At 41.0% G+C, this 16,614-nt stretch overlaps 1 protein-coding gene across 4 annotated transcripts in view; it reads right to left on the reverse strand.

Annotated features, from left to right (window-relative positions):
* STON2 (stonin 2) overlaps positions 1-16,614 on the reverse strand; it is a 150,826-nt gene that overhangs the window by 86,991 nt on the left and 47,221 nt on the right. For all 4 annotated transcript variants that reach the window (XM_033416828.2, XM_004262303.3, XM_033416741.2 and 1 more), the window contains exon 4: positions 1,506-1,700. In XM_033416828.2, coding sequence (XP_033272719.1) covers positions 1,506-1,700 — 195 coding nt within the window. The remainder of the gene's footprint in view (positions 1-1,505; positions 1,701-16,614) is intronic.

Below are 16,614 nucleotides of genomic sequence, written 5' to 3' on the forward strand. Positions count from 1 at the left end.
TCTAAAGCAATAAGAACCCTGGGGCAGGAGAGAGAAGAAATCACATCCTTGACGATCATTCGTTCTGTGTCAGGCATTATGTTAAGACGTTGTACATAAACTGTCTCACTTGGAGTGAGTAATAATTTGGCTGAGGTAAGAACTATTATTACGGCCATTTTTCAGATGAGGAAACTGAGTCGTAAAGATACTAAGAATCTTGCCCAAGGTCACAATGGCAGAAGGAGGATCTGAACCTGAGCAGTCTGACTCCAGCATTTGTGTGCTCTTAGCCTCCTCCACGGGAAGGCTTGGCAAAGAGGTTGAGAGCAAGGAGATGCAAACGGGAGGCAAGCACCGCCTCTCTTCCTCACCACCTCAGCTTGTGACTTCCCATCCACAAGATGCTCCCATCCATGAAGTGCTCCCCAGGGTGGAGAGGGGGGTATGAGGGCATATTTCAGCTGCTGATCAAGATCATCCGTCACAGAGCATCAACCAGAACTGAGTGTGTCAGTGCAAACAAAATGCAATAAAGAACTGTGACTTGTGAAGAGAGAGAGAGAAACCATCGTAAACTAGGATTCCTTGCAATATTATCAAATACCAAACCAAATCCTGTCTGAACCCTTTAGTCTGCAAGAGGGATCACTCTTACTTGTAGAACCTCCCAGTAGCACACACCGTGAGGACAAATGTTACCCAAATTTGAAAAATGATCCAGAGACAAATTCCTAAAGCACACCTTTGAGAAGGAAAAACATATTGTTGGACACACTGGGTAAATTCATCTACAGAGAAACCAGCAGTAACTCTATCACTTTCAAAGGAAAGCAATCCCTTGGGCCAAATAACCAAAACACTAACCACACACAACATCTTTCCAATGCTGCCCTAAACCCAACCCATAATACAGTGCTTGCTGACAGGCCCATATTCTACCTGCAAAGCCAGCCAGCATCCCACCCTACACCTACCGGAAATGTAATAAATGAGAACATGGGATGTTATACACTGGCGCATAGCTCAATCCAGGCACAACAGAAAAAACAGAACTGCAAAATGATCTGTACTCTGGACACAGTGGCTGCATCCTGATTCTCATTCCACTTCACATAACATTTCCTTTTTCTCTGCTTAAATGTAACCTCCCTCTTGCTGAATAGGGAAGGTGCGTGGGTGGTAGGATGAAAGATTCAGCCTTGTTCATATTACACATAGTTCGGTTAACCAAGGAGAAAATAAATTGACAGGGAACCGTACTTGTACAGAACAGTCAGAAAACAGCCCCTTAAGATACACTGTCAAATGGTTTCCCAGTATTGATAACCTTGCCAACCAACCAGCCAATCTGTGTGCATGTTTTTTCCCAGTGCAATTTTGAACCACTCAGGATTCTAGCTTTTTGACTGGATGACTATGCCTGAACTCATTCTGCAAACAAACCTGGCTGCAGAGATTTGATGAGTGGCAACAGGTCACCAAAAGTGATTTGCAGACCCCTCTGGCTTGGGGCTCCATCTTACCAGTCGAGTCGGCCCTGGAAGCCAGGCCACTCTGCTCCTCAGCACTGATGAGCTGCAGGCCTGTGTACGAAGGGCCAAAACTAGGACTACTGGTGTCTTCAGAATGTGTGGTCCAGCTGCTCTCGGAGGGCAGAGGGCATCTCCTCAGGGAGCTGAAGGAAGGGCACGTCCAGCAGGGCATGGTCAATGATATGGCTGGGGACAGACGGAAAACCAAAAACATACAGTATAAATAGTTGTACTTTGTTTATCTTTAGTGCTTGTCTGACTTTGATGTTATGAAAGTCAGACAAGCACTAAAACAACACAAGCACTATGAAATCTCAACAGCCGTACAAGGCAAGGAAGTGTCGCTCATGATATAGACAGGGAAAACTAATTGAGTGAGACCCCACAGTGAGTCAGTATCAAAACCGGTACTACAATTAAGGTCTAATGACCCTCAAATCAAAGATAAGCTCACCAAAGAATATGAGTGATTTTAGGCTCTACTTTTTTTTTTCTTTTTTGGCTGCATTGGGTCTTTGTTGCTGCCCATGGGCTTTCTCTAGTTGTGGCGAACGGGGGCTACTCTTTGTTGCGGTGCGTGGGCTTCTCATTGCGGTGGCTTCTCTTCTTGCGGAGCACAGACTATAGGCGCACAGGCTCAGTAGTTGTGGCACACAGGCTTAGCTGCTCCGCAGCATGTGGGATCTCCCCAGACCAGGGCTCAAACCTGTGTCCCCTGCATTGGCAGTAGGATTCTTAACCACTGTGCCACCTGCGAAGTCCCTAGGCTCTACTTTTATTTCTAAACCTAGGTTTCGGTTTCATTCAGACCTAAACTACATGGAGCTTTACCCTTACCCTTACATTTCCTCCATTTTTAGTGGCACACCAACACTCTCAAGAAAACTTACCAATTTGCACTGCAAAATTAGAGCTAAGTTGGATTAAGAATGTGAATATAGATGTATTTGCATATGAATGTGATATGTCTCCCCTTGCCTTGAGTTTGACTATAACTGGAGAATCTGTAGACTTTTACATATACAAATTCAGATCTACTAGGACTGCTGACCTGGCATACAATGAAAAATATCTTTAAGGGGGAAGTGCACAGGGCTTGGCTTTATCTCTGTAACCTTGAGCACCAAAGTTAGCAAAAAACACTTCGGAAAGTTTCTTTTTTTAAAATCAAGTTTCCTAATGTTCCTAATTTGTCTTTGGTTAATTGTGTATCACATGGTTTCTCCACCGTGTTGCATAAGAATCTGATCGCAAATTTACTGACAAGTACTGAAAACAAGTGCTGAAAAGAGTGTGGACAGGGAAGGAAGAATTAAAAAAAAGAAAGAAACTAGCAATTATTGAGTACCCATGAAATGTCAGACACTCGTACAAATGTTATCTCATCTTGCCCATGGGTCCTGAGAGTTAAACAGTGGTCTTCCTTTACACAGGGGGTAACAGACTCAAAGAGGTTAAGTAGCTTGTCCAAAAACATAGAGTCAGTCAGGCCTCCTGGCTGGAGATTCCAAATTATGGTGTTGGGCTCAGAAACAGGAAGAGATACTGAGATTTAAGAGGAAAATGAATAAATAAATAGCAATATCTGTGACATGGTGTAAATATGAAACTACAGAGAATTTTCATTTTATTTTCTTAGGCATTTATAAAACATAGAGATCTTTTCTCTATCTGGAATGCTTATGGCTCACACCCCATTTTCCGTAAAAATGTGACCTTCTCCTGAGCTATTCTTTCCAAAGATGCAAGTCCCCTTCTCTGCTTTATTTCTCCTTAACGTTATCTCTAACAGCCTATATGTCCCATGTCTTCCTCGCTAGAATTCAAGCTCCTTGGGGGCAAGGATTTTGGTTCATTATTGTTCACTCTTCTGCCCTGAAGGCCAGAAGGATTTGCTACCCCAAAATATGCCCTTTTGGCATAAGGATTATTTTAGGTTTATTATATTTCAGAAACAGCTGATGAGGGAGAAGCTCTGAAAACTCAGTGAAAGTTACCCTATTGTAAGGGACATTTACATTTATAAGGGAAATCTCCATTTGTAAAGCTGTCTCTCTGTACCAGGAATAGGAAGAGGTCCAAATCTCTAGAGACCCTTTACCAGCAGAGAAGGCCTGGACTTAAATCTGCAAAACAACCTTACCCTTGTTTACCAGGGTAACCTGGTAACTTACCCAAACTGGCCTATTCCCTCCCCCAACATCCTCTTTTGTCTTTAGCTAGTATTTAAGGTGGTGGCTTGGGCCATTTCAGGGAGTTATTCATTTTTTTTCTGGGTACCTCCCATGTATATAGGAGTATACATGTTTATTAAACTTCTGGGGAGCTGCTCAGAGCTACGTCCCAGGGACTTGGGACTGCAGGCAGCAGTGTGGCAAACAGGGTCTTGGTGCTCCAGCTGGGTGTCAGGCCTGTGCCGCTGAAGTGGGACAGCCGAGTTCAGGACAGTAGTCCACCAGAGACCTCCTGGCTTCACATAATATCAAACGGGGAAAGCTCTCCCAGAGATCTCCATCTCAACGCTAAGACCCAACTCCACTCAATGACCAGCAAGCTACAGTGCTGGACACCCTATGCCAAACAACTAGCAAGACAGGAACACAACCACACCCATTAGCAGAGAGGCTGCCTAAAATCATAAGGTCACAGACACCCCAAAACACACCAATGGATGCGGTCCTGCCCACCAGAAAGACAAGATCCAGCCTCATCCACCAGAACACAGGCACGAGTCCCTGCCACCAGGAATCCTACACAACCCACTGAACCAACCTCACCCACTGGGGGCAGACACCAAAAACAATGGGAACTACAAACCTGCAGCCTGCGAAAAGGAGACCCCAAACACAGTAAGTTAAGCAAAATGAGAAGACAGAGAAACACACAGCAGAGGAAGGAGCAAGGTAAAAACCCACCAGGGGCTTCCCTGGTGGCACAGTGGTCGAGAGTCCACCTGCTGATGCAGGAGACACGGGTTCGTGCCCCGGTCCAGGAAGATCTCACGTGCCACGGAGCGGCGGGGCCCGTGAGCCACGGCCACTGAGCCTGCGTGTCCGGAGCCTGTGCTCCGCAACGGAAGAGGCCACAACAGTGAGAGGCCCGTGTACCACAAAAAAAAAAAAAAAAAAAAACAACCAGACCTAACAAATGAAGAGGAAATAGGCAGTCTAACTGAAAAAGAGTTCAGAGTAATGATAGTAAAGATGATCCAAAATCTTGGATATAAAATGGAAAAAATACAAGGACCTAGAAGAACTAACGAGGAAACAAACAACGATGAACAACACAATAAATGAAATTAAAAATTCTCTAGAAGGAATCAATAGGGGAATAACGGATAAATGACCTAGAAGATATAATAGTGGAAATAACTACCACAGAGCAGAATAAACAATGAAAAGAATTGAGGACAGTCTCAGAGACCTCTGGGACAACATTAGATGCACCAACATTTGAATTATATGGGGTCCCAGAAGAAGAGAAAAAGAAAGGGACTGAGAAAATACTTGAAAAGATTATAGTTGAAAACTTCCCTAATACGGTAAAATAAATAGTCAATCAAGTCCAGGAAGCACAGAGAGTCCCATACAGGATAAATCCAAGGAGAAACAGGCCAACACACATATTAATCAAACTATCAAAAATTAAAATACAAAGAAAAAATATTAAAAGCAGCAAAGGAAAAACAACAAACAACATACACGGGAATCACCATAAGGTTAGCAGCTGATCTTTCAGCAGAAACTGTGCAAGCCAGAAGGGAGTGGCAGGACATATTTAAAGTGATAAAAGGCGAAAACTTACAACAAAAATTACTCTACCCAGCAAGGATCTCATTCAGATTCAACAGAGAAATTAAAACCTTTACAGACAAGCAAAAGCGAAGAGAATTCAGCACCACCAAGCCAGCTTTACAGCAAATGCTAAAGGAACTTCTCTAGGCAGGAAACACAAGAGAAGGAAAAGACCTACAATAACAAACCCAAAACAATTAAGAAAATGGTAATAGGAACATGCATATCAAAAGCTACCTTAAATGTAGCTATTTACTTACATTGGCTTAAATGCTCCAACCAAAAGACACAGACTGGCTGAATGGATATAAAAACAAGACCCATACATATGCTGTCTACAAGAGACCCACTTCAGACCTAGGGACACACACAGACTGAAAGTGAGGGGATGGAAAAAGTTATTGCATGCAAACGGAAATCAAAAGAAAGCTGGAGTAGCAATTCTCATATCAGACAAAATAGACTTTGTTTTTGTTTTTGCGGTACGCGGGCCTCTCACTGTTGTGGCCTCTCCCGTTGCGGAGCACAGGCTCCGGATGCGCAGGCCCAGCCACTGCGCGGCATGTGGGATCTTCCCGGACCAGGGCACGAACCCGTGTCCCCTGCATCGGCAGGCGGACACTCAACCACTGTGCCACCAGGGAAGCCCCAAAATAGACTTTAAAATAAAGACTACTACAAGAGACAAAGAAGGACACTACATAATGATCAAGGGATCAACCCAAGAAGAACATAGAACAATTATAAATATTTACGCACCCAACATAGGAGCACCTCAATACGTAAGGCAAATGCTAATAGCCATAAAAGGGGAAATCAACAGTACCACAATCATACTAGGGGACTTTAACAACCCACTTTCACCAATGGACAGATCATCCAAAATGAAAATAAATAAGGAAACACAAGCTTTAAATAATACATTAAACAAGATGGACTTAATGGATATTAACAGGACATTCCATCCAAAATCAACAGAATACACTTTCTTCTCAAGTGCTCATGGAACATTCTCCAGGATAGATCATATCTTGGGTCACAAATCAAGCCTTGGTAAACTTAAGAAAACTGAAATCATATCAAGTATCTTTTCCAACCACAACGCTACGAGACTAGATATCATTTACTGGAAAAAAATCTGTAAAAAATACAAACACATGGAGGCTAAACAATACACTACTAAATAGCCAAGAGATCACTGAAGAAATCAAAGAGGAAATCAAAAAATACCTAGAAACAAATAACAATGAAAATATGACGACCCAAAACCTATGGGATACAGCAAAAGCAGTTCTAAGAGGGAAGTTTATAGCAATATAATCCTACCTCAAGAAACATCTCAAATAAACAACCTAACCTTACACCTAAAGCAACTAGAGAAAGAAGAACAAAAAACCCCAGAGTTAGAAGAAGGAAAGAAATCATAAAGATCAGATCAGAAAGAAATGAAGGAAACAGTAGCAAATGTCAATAAAACTAAAAGCTGGTTCTTTAAGAAGGCAAACAAAATTGATAAACCGTTAGCCAGACTCATCAAGAAAAAAAGAGAGACGATTCAAATCAGTAGAATTAGAAATGAAAAAGGAGAAGTAACAACTGACACTGCAGAAATACAAACGATCACGAGAGATTACTACAAGCACCTATATGCCAATAAAATGGACAAATTCTTAGAAAAGCACAACCTTCCAAGACTGAACCAGGAAGAAATAGAAAATATAAACAGACCAATCACAAGCACTAAAATTGAGACTGTGATTAAAAAACTTCCAACCAACAAAAGCCCAGGACCAGACGGCGTCAACGACGAATTCTATCAAACATTTAGAGAAGAGCTAACACCTATCCTTCTCAAACTCTTCCAAAATATAACAGAGGGAGGAACACTCCCAAACTCATTCTACAAGGCCACCATCACGCTGATACCAAAACCAGACAAAGATGCCACAAAGAAAGAAAACTACTGGCCGATAGCACTGATGAACATAGATGCAAAAATCCTAAACAAAATACTAGCAAACAGAATCCAACAGCACATTAAAAGGATCATACACCATGATCAAGTGGGGTTTATCCCAGGAATGCAAGGATTCTTCAACATATGCAAACCAATCAATGTGATACACCATATTAACAAATCGAAGGAAAAAACCGTATGATCATCTCAATAGATGCAGAAAAAGCTTTTGACAAAATTCAACATCCATTTATGATAAAAACCCTCCAGAAAGTAGGCATAGAGGGAACTTACCTCAACATAATAAAAGCCATATATGACAAACCCACAGCCACCATCATTCTCAATGGTGAAAAACTGAAACCATTTCCTCTAAGATCATGAACAAGACAAGGCTGTCCACTCTCACCACTATTATTCAACATAACTTGGAAGTTTTAGCCAGAGCAATCAGAGAAGAAAAACAAATAAAAGGAATCCAAATCGGAAAACAAGAGGTGTCACTGTTTTGCAGATGATATGGTACTATACATAGAGAACCCTAAAGATGCTACCAGAAAATTACTAGAGCTAATCAATGAATTTGGTAAAGTAGCAGGATACAAAATTAATGCACAGAAATCTCTTGCATTCCTATAAACTAATGATGAAAAATCTGAAAGAGAAATTAAGGAAACACTCCCACTTATCACTGCAACAAAAAGAAAAAAATACCTAGGAATAAACCTATCTAGGGAGACAAAAGACCTGTATACAGAAAACTATAAGACACTGATGAAAGAAATTAAAGATGATACAAACAGATGGAGACATATACCATGTTCTTGGATTGGAAGAATCAACATTGTGAAAATGACTCTTCTACCCAAAGCAATCTACAGATTCAATGCAATCCCTATCAAACTACCAATGGCATTTTTCACAGAACTAGAACAAAAAATTTCACAATTTGTATGGAAACAGAAAAGACCCCGAATATCCAAAGCTATCTTGAGAAAGAAAAACGGAGCTGGAGGAACCAGGCTCCCAGACTTCAGACTATACTACAAAGCTACAGTAATCAAGACAGTATGGTACTGGCACAAAAACAGAAATATAGATCAATGGAACAGGATAGAAAGCCCAGAGATAAACCCACACACATATGGTCACCTTATTTTTGATAAAGGAGGCAAGAATATACAATGGAGAAAAGACAGTCTCTTCAGTAAGTGGTGTTGGGAAAAACTGGACAGCTACATGTAAAAGAATGAAAATAGAACACTCCCTAACACCATACACAAAAATAAACTCAAAATGGATTAAAGACCTAAATTTAAGGCCAAACACTATAAAACTCTTAGAGGAAAACAGAGGCAGAACACTCTATGACATAAATCACAGCAAGATCCTTTTTGACCCACCTCCTAGAGAAATGGAAATAAAAAGAAAAATAAACAAATGGGACCTATGAAACTTAAAGTTTTTGCACAGCAAAGGAAAACATAAAGAAGACGAAAAGACAACCCTCAGAATGGGAGAAAATATTTGCAACTGAAGCAACTGACAAAGGATTACTCTCCAAAATTTACAAGCAGCTCATGCAGCTCAATATCAAAGAAACAAACAACCCAATCGAAAAGTGGGCAGAAGAGCTAAATAGACATTTCTCCATAGAAGATGTAAACATTGCCAACAAACATGTGAAAGGATGCTCAACTTCACTCATCATTAGAGAAATGCAAATCAAAACTACAGTGAGGTATCACCTCATACCAGTCAAAATGGCCATTGTCAAAAAATCTACAAATAAATGCTGGTGAGTGTGTGGAGAAAAGGGAACCCTCTTGCACTGTTGATGGGAATGTAAATTGACACAGACACTATGGAGGACAGTATGGAGGTTCCTTAAAAAACTAAAAATAGAACTACCATATGACCCAGCAATCTCACTACTGGGCATATACCCTTAGAAGACCATAATTCAAAAAAAGTCATATACCACAATGTTCACTGCAGCACTATTTACAAAGCCAGGACATGGAAGCAACCTAAGTGTCCATCGACAGATGAATGGATAAAGATGTGGCACATATATACAATGGAATATTACTCAGCCATAAAAAGAAACAAAATTGAGTTATTTGTAGTGAGGTGGATGGACCTAGAGTCTGTCATACAGAGTGAAGTAAGTCAGACAGAGAAAAACAAATACTGTACGCTAACACATACATATGGAATCTAAAAAAAAAAAAAGGTTCTGAAGAACATAGGGGCAGGACAGGAATAAAGACGCAGACGTAGAGAATGGACTTGAGGCCACAGGGAGTGGGAAAGGTAAGCTGGGAGAAAGTGAGAGAGTGGCATGGACATATATACACTCCCAAATGTAAAACAGATAGCTAGTGGGAAGCAGCCACATAGCACAGGGAGATCAGCTCGGTGCTTTGTGACCATCTAGAGGGGTGGGATAGGAAGGATGGGAGGGAGATGCAAGACGGAGGAGATGTGGGGATATATGTATATGTATAGCTGATTCACTTTGTTATGCAGCAGAAACTCACACACCATGGAAAAGCAATTATATTCCAATAAAGACGTTAAAAAAAAAAAACTTGTTTTTCTCTTGTTAATTTTTTATCACAGGGGTTTCTCAGCTAAGAACCTAGAAGGGTAGAGGAAAAATTATTGTTCCTCCCCTTCAAATCCCCATTTCTAGAATAGTGCCTGGTGTAAAGTAGGCGCTCAGTAAGGATTTGTTGGTTATGTCCATAACAGTCTATACACAGACATTCTATATTAAATACAGACTGTTAAAATAAAACTCCCACACAAACATAGGGAAAAAAATCAAAACACTGAATATAAAAAGAAGAAACAACCAAGAAAAAAAACAAAAGCAAAGGGAATTCCCTGGGAGGCCAGTGGTTAGGACTCGGTGCTTTCACTACTGGGTCCTAGCTTTGATCCCTAGTCGGGGAACTAAGATTGTGCAAGCTGCATAGCACAGCCAATAATAATAATTATAATAATAATAATAAACAATTTTTTAAAAAAGCAAAGCTGAACTTGTAAAAGCTTATAACAGGATTGCCATTTCCTACAGTATCATGGATTAGACACTTAACTATTATGGAAATAAAAGTAAAATATTAGGTAAAATGTTAACAACAATATTTACAATACATTACAGGGTAAGCAAGAAAGTAAAGAGTTATCAGAGGCCGAGTGAAAGCTGGAACCCAGAAATGGTAAGCAGAGCACACAACCTGATTTTTATACCCTGAGGATTTTGTACAAACCAGGGAGACTCCTAAGTTTGAATTTTTTCAATCTCTTGTGAAGAAGGTGTAGGGGAACAGAATTTGCCACCTTAAAATATGTCTCTGTGGCATATTAATTGTCTTAAACTGGTCATTTTCTAAGAAACAGCAGACATGAGAAGTACTCTGAAAACCAAGTAAGAGTTACCCTTTTGTAAAAAAAATTTCCATTTGTAAGGGAAATCTTATTTGTAAGGGTTTGTCCCTCATGCTGTACCTCATACCAAGAGGAGGATGACCAAATCTCCAGAAACTCTTATCAGTGGAGAAGGTCTGGACTTAAATCTGCATCATAATCAGCCTTGTTTACTCTGCTTTTCCTGGTCATCTCCCACCAAAGACTCTCATCACCCTCAACATCCTCTTTCGTCTTTAGCTAAGGATGGTATATAAGATGAGGGCTTCAGCCATCAAGACGAGTTACTCAGTTTTTCTGGGTCTCTCCCATGTATACGTGTCATTAATCAAAATCGTTTGATTTTCTCCCGTTAATCTGTCTCATGTTAATTTAATTCTTAGACCAGTCTGAAGAACCTAGAGGGGTAGAGGAAAATTTCTTCCTCCCTGACAAGGCAAAGGGAAAATAACCTAGGACTTACCCAAGATGGAAAATCTAACAGAAGATCTGGCGCCTAAAGCTAGAATTCTCAAAGGGCTCAGTTAAAGGGTAAATTAGGAATAACCCCCACTAGTAACCCCATGCTAAGGGTGCAAGATAGAGGGGGGAAAAAAATCTGAGATTTTATAACCACAAGCTGTCCCATATAGGGGTTTGCAGCTAAAACTACTTGTGTGGCCAGAAAAACTTCCAGTCTGAGAACCTGGTCAAAGTATTTCCACTTTGACAGTGGAAAGAGGGTAAAAGCCATGGAGGATAGAGTGAGAAGGTCCCATAGATATCTAATCTGAGTCCTAAAGAGAAGAGAGAGAGAATGAAGGCAATATCTGAAAAAATGCTGGCTGAGAATTTCCCAGAATTTATGAAAGATTTTCTTTGTCAGATTAAAAAATCACAAAGTATCTCAAGGAGGGTAACCAAAAATAACTCCGTAAGTAGATATCAAAACTATATAAGACTGGGGCTTCCCTGGTGGCGCAGTGGTTGAGAGTCCGCCTGCCGATGCAGGGGACACGGGTTCGTGCCCCGGTCCGGGAAGATCCCACATGCCCCGGAGCCATGGCCGCTGAGCCTGCGCATCCGGAGCCTGCGCTTCTGGAGCCTGTGCTCCGCAATGGGAGAGGCCACAACAGTGAGAGGCCCGCGAACCGCAAAAACAAAAAAAACAAAAAAATAACTATATAAGACTGAAACCAAGCAGGACCCTATGGGGCTCCTGGGCACAGAAGCCTTTCAGTGTCCCCTATTTCCTGTTTGTAGGGAATAGATTCCAGCCTCCATGACCTTCCCTGAGTTCCGCAGGGCAGATTCGAATGGTTGCTAATCAGGGAAGGGAGGGGTTGCAGAGACAAGGGAGGAACAGTCCAGAAACAGTAGTGCAGCCTTGGGGCAGGGATACACATAAACATATCTTTGAGCTCTTTACAGAACTAAACCCCCCAACAAATGGAAGACTTAGCATTCTTCATTTCCAATTAAAGGAACCAGAGAAACTCTTCAAGAGACCACCTGAGACCAGATTAAAGGGGTGCAGGCCCTGCGCACACCCTGATCCTTATCAGCAGCCCTGCCCTTGAATCACTGCTGTAAGTCGTCACCAAATACCCCCAGGTTGGGACACACAGTTTTTGAGGGGCACAAGCCCACTGTGTCCCCCTTTGCCTGGAAAAGCAATAAAGCTATTCTTTTCTACTTCACCCCAAACTCTGTTTCCGAAATTCGATTTGGCACTGGTGCACAGAGGCTGAGTTTTCGACAGCAAGAACAAAGACATACAGAAGATCTTAAGAGCTAGCAAAGAGAAAATAAGATTACCAGTCTTATTCCTATTCCCCAGTTTTACACATGGTACGTGTCTGTGTTGTATTTATTTCTATGTAATGTTATCAACGTGTAGGTTTATGTATCCACACTACAGTCAAGATACACAACAGCTCCACCACCACAAGGATCCTGCCTGTTGCCCTTTTATATTCAATCCCACCTCTTCCCCTCATGCCCTGTTCCTAAACCCCTGGCAACCACTAATTTGTTTTTCATTTCTATAATTTTGTCATTTCGAGAATGCTTTATAAATGGAATCATGCAGTACGTAACCTGTTACAATTGGCTTTTATCACGCAGCATAACGCCTTTGACATTCACTGACGTTGCTGAACATATCAATACTTCATTCCTTTTAACTGCTGAGCAGTATTCCATAGTATGGATGTACTACAGTTAGTTTCACCATTCACCTGCTAAAGGACATCTGGGCTGTTTCCAGTTCTTGGCTATTATAAATAAAGGTCTATGAACATTCATGTACAAGTTTTTGTATGAACATAAGTTTCCATTTCACTGGGATAAATGCCCAAGAGTACAACTGCTGAGTTACATGGTAATTGCATGTTTAGTTTTATAAGAACCTACCAAACTATTTTCCAAAGTTGTACCATTTTACATTCCCACCAGCACCATTTTACATTCCCACCAGCATACATGAGTGTCTCCTTATTTTCTTAACAGGGTCTTTTGCAAAGCAAAAGTATTAAAAGTTTTAAAAGTCTTTAACCAGCAAGAAAACAAGAAAGCATCTATAACAACAACAAAAAATATGAAGCATATATAGTAATAAATTTAACAGAAGATAGGCAAGGCCCCAGAGGAGATACTTGTAAAGTGTATTAACAGACCACAGGGAAGACCTTATTAGATGGAGAGATATACTATATTTAGGGACTGAAAGAATTAATGAGGTAAAGATGTTAATTCTCCCTAAATTGGATTATAGAGTTTTGCCTCTCAATCACAATCCTAGCATGTTTTTTTCCTCATATTAAGCAGAATACACTATTTAGATATGAATGAAATCAAATGTTTAATAATATAAATATATTTGTAAATATATATTAAAATAAATAAAACAACAGAAATAATATTGGGAAAATACTACTATATGGAAAAAAATGAAATTAGACTCCTACTTCACACCATACAGAAAAATCAGTTCTAAGTGGATTGAATGTCAAAGTGTGAAAGGCTACATAAGATGCATTTTAGAAGGCATATAGCTTAATATGGTCATGACTTTGGGGTAGGGAAAGATTTCCTTTACCAAGACAAAGAAAGTACCAAGCATACAAGAAAAATAAACAAATTTCATATAATTAAAATTAAGAACTTTTCACTAAAAGGCACCACAAAGCGTCAAAAGACCACCCACACGGTAGGAGATAATATCTGCCACACAACATATCCACAAGGAACTCCTAGAAATCAGCAAGAAAAAGGAAAATACCCTCAACAAAAAAATACGCCACTAGGCATTTTATGAAAGAAAAAATCTAAATGAAAAAAAAAGTAAAGAAAAGGAAAAAAAAAGAAACTCAACCTCATTAGTAATCTAGGAAATGCAGATTAAAACCACATGAGATACCGTTACTCTTCCCCCTTCCCTCTCTCCCTGCCTCCCTGTGACAAAAATAGTGCAACATGACTATCCCAGAGCAGGCGGGGAAGTGGAGCCGCAGCATCTTTCACATGTGGCTGGTAGAAGAGTAAACTGGAACCACTGTAGTAAAAGAGTTGATGTTAAAGTTATCTGAGAAAGTGGAAAATAAACACACTCTGCAGCATAGCAATTCCCCTCCAACTTTTTTTTATACAAGAGAATCACTTGCACTTGTTCACCAGGATAGGAATGCTCATAGAAAAGACAAAAAGTATGCTCATAGAAGCATGTTCGGTTTTTTTTGTTTGTTTATTTGTTTGGTTTTTTTTGCGGTACGCAGGCCTCTCACTGTTGTGGCCTCTCCAGTTGCGGAGCACAGGCTCTGGACGCGCAGGCTCAGCAGCCATGGCTCACGGGCCCAGCCGCTCCGCGGCATGTGGGATCTTCCCGGACCAGGGCACGAAGCCGTGTCTCCTGCATCGGCAGGCGGACTCTCAACCACTGCGCCACCAGGGAAGCCCAGAAGCACGTTCTTAATTGCAGAAAAGTAGAAATAACTCTAACATCCATCGCTCATAGAATGGGTAAATGAATTGTGGAATATTACTAAGAAGGAATACATTGCAATAAACACTAAAGGAACTATACCTACAGGTAATAACATGGAAAAATCTCACAAATAATGTTGTGTAAAAGGAGCAAGCCACAGAATAATACATGCAGTATTACTCCACTTACATAAGGTTCAAAAACAGGGAATTCACTTATGTCATTCTCAATGCATATGTAGGTAGGAAAGCTGTTAAGAAAAGTAAAGCAGGGACTTCCCTGGTGGCACAGTGGTTAAGATTCCTCACTCCCAATGCAGGGAGCCCCAGTTCAATCCCTGGTGAGGGAACTAGATCCCACATGCATGCTGCAACTAAGAGTTCGCATGCCACAACTAAGGAGCCTGCTTGCTGCAACTAAGACCAGGTGCAACCAAATAAATAAATATTTTTTCAAAAAGAAGTAAAGCAGTTATCACAAAACCCAGGAAGTGCGTGACAGAGGAGGGAGGGAAGAGGATGTCTGGAAAAAGGATGTCATGATCAGCAGGGAAATATGCAGCTTCTGGGTGATGACAGTGTTCTATTTATTAAACTGGGTGGTGGGTTGTACTGTCGTCCTTTTAATTTAATACACATTTTAAATATGTTCCTTTGTGTTTATTTGGTAGATAATAAAGCTTATTAAGACCACATATCAAAAGACTAATTATTCAAGAAAGGAAGCTATTTTAACTATTTGTATTTTCACATTAGCTCTTTACATTTCTTAGATAAAACTCCAAAGTTTCCCTTGAAAGAGAAACTAAGAATAATGCAGCTGGGAGACGCAAAGTCCCTACATCCTACAAACTGTTCTCATTTGGTCTCATACACTTTATTTATCAGCTTAGAAATCTTGGATAAATCATTTTACTTAGGTTCTGAATTGACTATCCTCAGGCCACAAGATCAGTTGAACGGTGAGAGAAAGTACTGGGTTTGGAGCTGACTCTTCTCTCAGGGACCAGACCTCCGACAGCCTGGCCGGCGGAACAGCAGGCTGCTATCATCACGATGCTTCAGAGCCACATCCACCCCTCAAGGAATAAAGTGAAAAACAGACAGAAGTCTGCCTTCTCTCCTTTCCTATGAGGTTGTGCACAAGGACTCTGGATCCAGACTGCCTGGTTCACATTCAGCCCTGTAGCCTGGGACAAGTTACTTAATACATCTGTTCTTCTGTGTTTTCACCTGTAAAATGGAGCTGAAAACAGTGCCCGTCTCATAAAGGGATTAGGCTAATACTGACAGAGCACTTGGAAAAATGCTTGGCACAAAGGAAGTACTCAAAAAGGATTAAGTGGTCGTTATTACTTCCAGACATAAACTTATGTCCAAATCTACTTGAAATCTTGACGTAGATCTCTAACTTTACAAGTCAGAAACAAAGTTCCTACTATCCCTTCCACACCAGCTCCTTCACCCTTTCAGATGTTCAGAATGAAACCTTGATTCTTCTTACATTTGGTCCATCCCAGCTTCTGTTAGTCCTACCTTCAAAATATACCTGGAATCCAATCACTTCCCACCATCTTCAAGCTACCACCCTGGTCCAAGATACCATCCTCTCCTGGATCATCACAGTGGCTGTCCCCTGGTCTCCTGTCCTCTCAGTCCGCTCTCAACATAGCAGCCACACAGTCTTAATAGAATTATCTGTGCAAGCCTAGTGGGATCACACCACACCTCTGGCTCAACACCCTCCCACAGCTTCCCATCTCACCCACAGTAAAGGTGAGAATGTCCTCATTGTGTTTTCAAGGACCTACGTGGTCTGAGACCCCTCAACTTCTCTGTCTCATCTTCTTCTCGAACTTCTCCCTAATTCACTCCACTCCAATCACATCCCACGAACACGGCCACCTTCCCAGAGTCCCGTCACTTGCTGTTCCTTCCTCCTAGAAGG

This window comes from Orcinus orca, chromosome 2 (assembly GCF_937001465.1).
Source record: "Orcinus orca chromosome 2, mOrcOrc1.1, whole genome shotgun sequence".
Lineage (NCBI taxonomy): Eukaryota > Metazoa > Chordata > Mammalia > Artiodactyla > Delphinidae > Orcinus > Orcinus orca.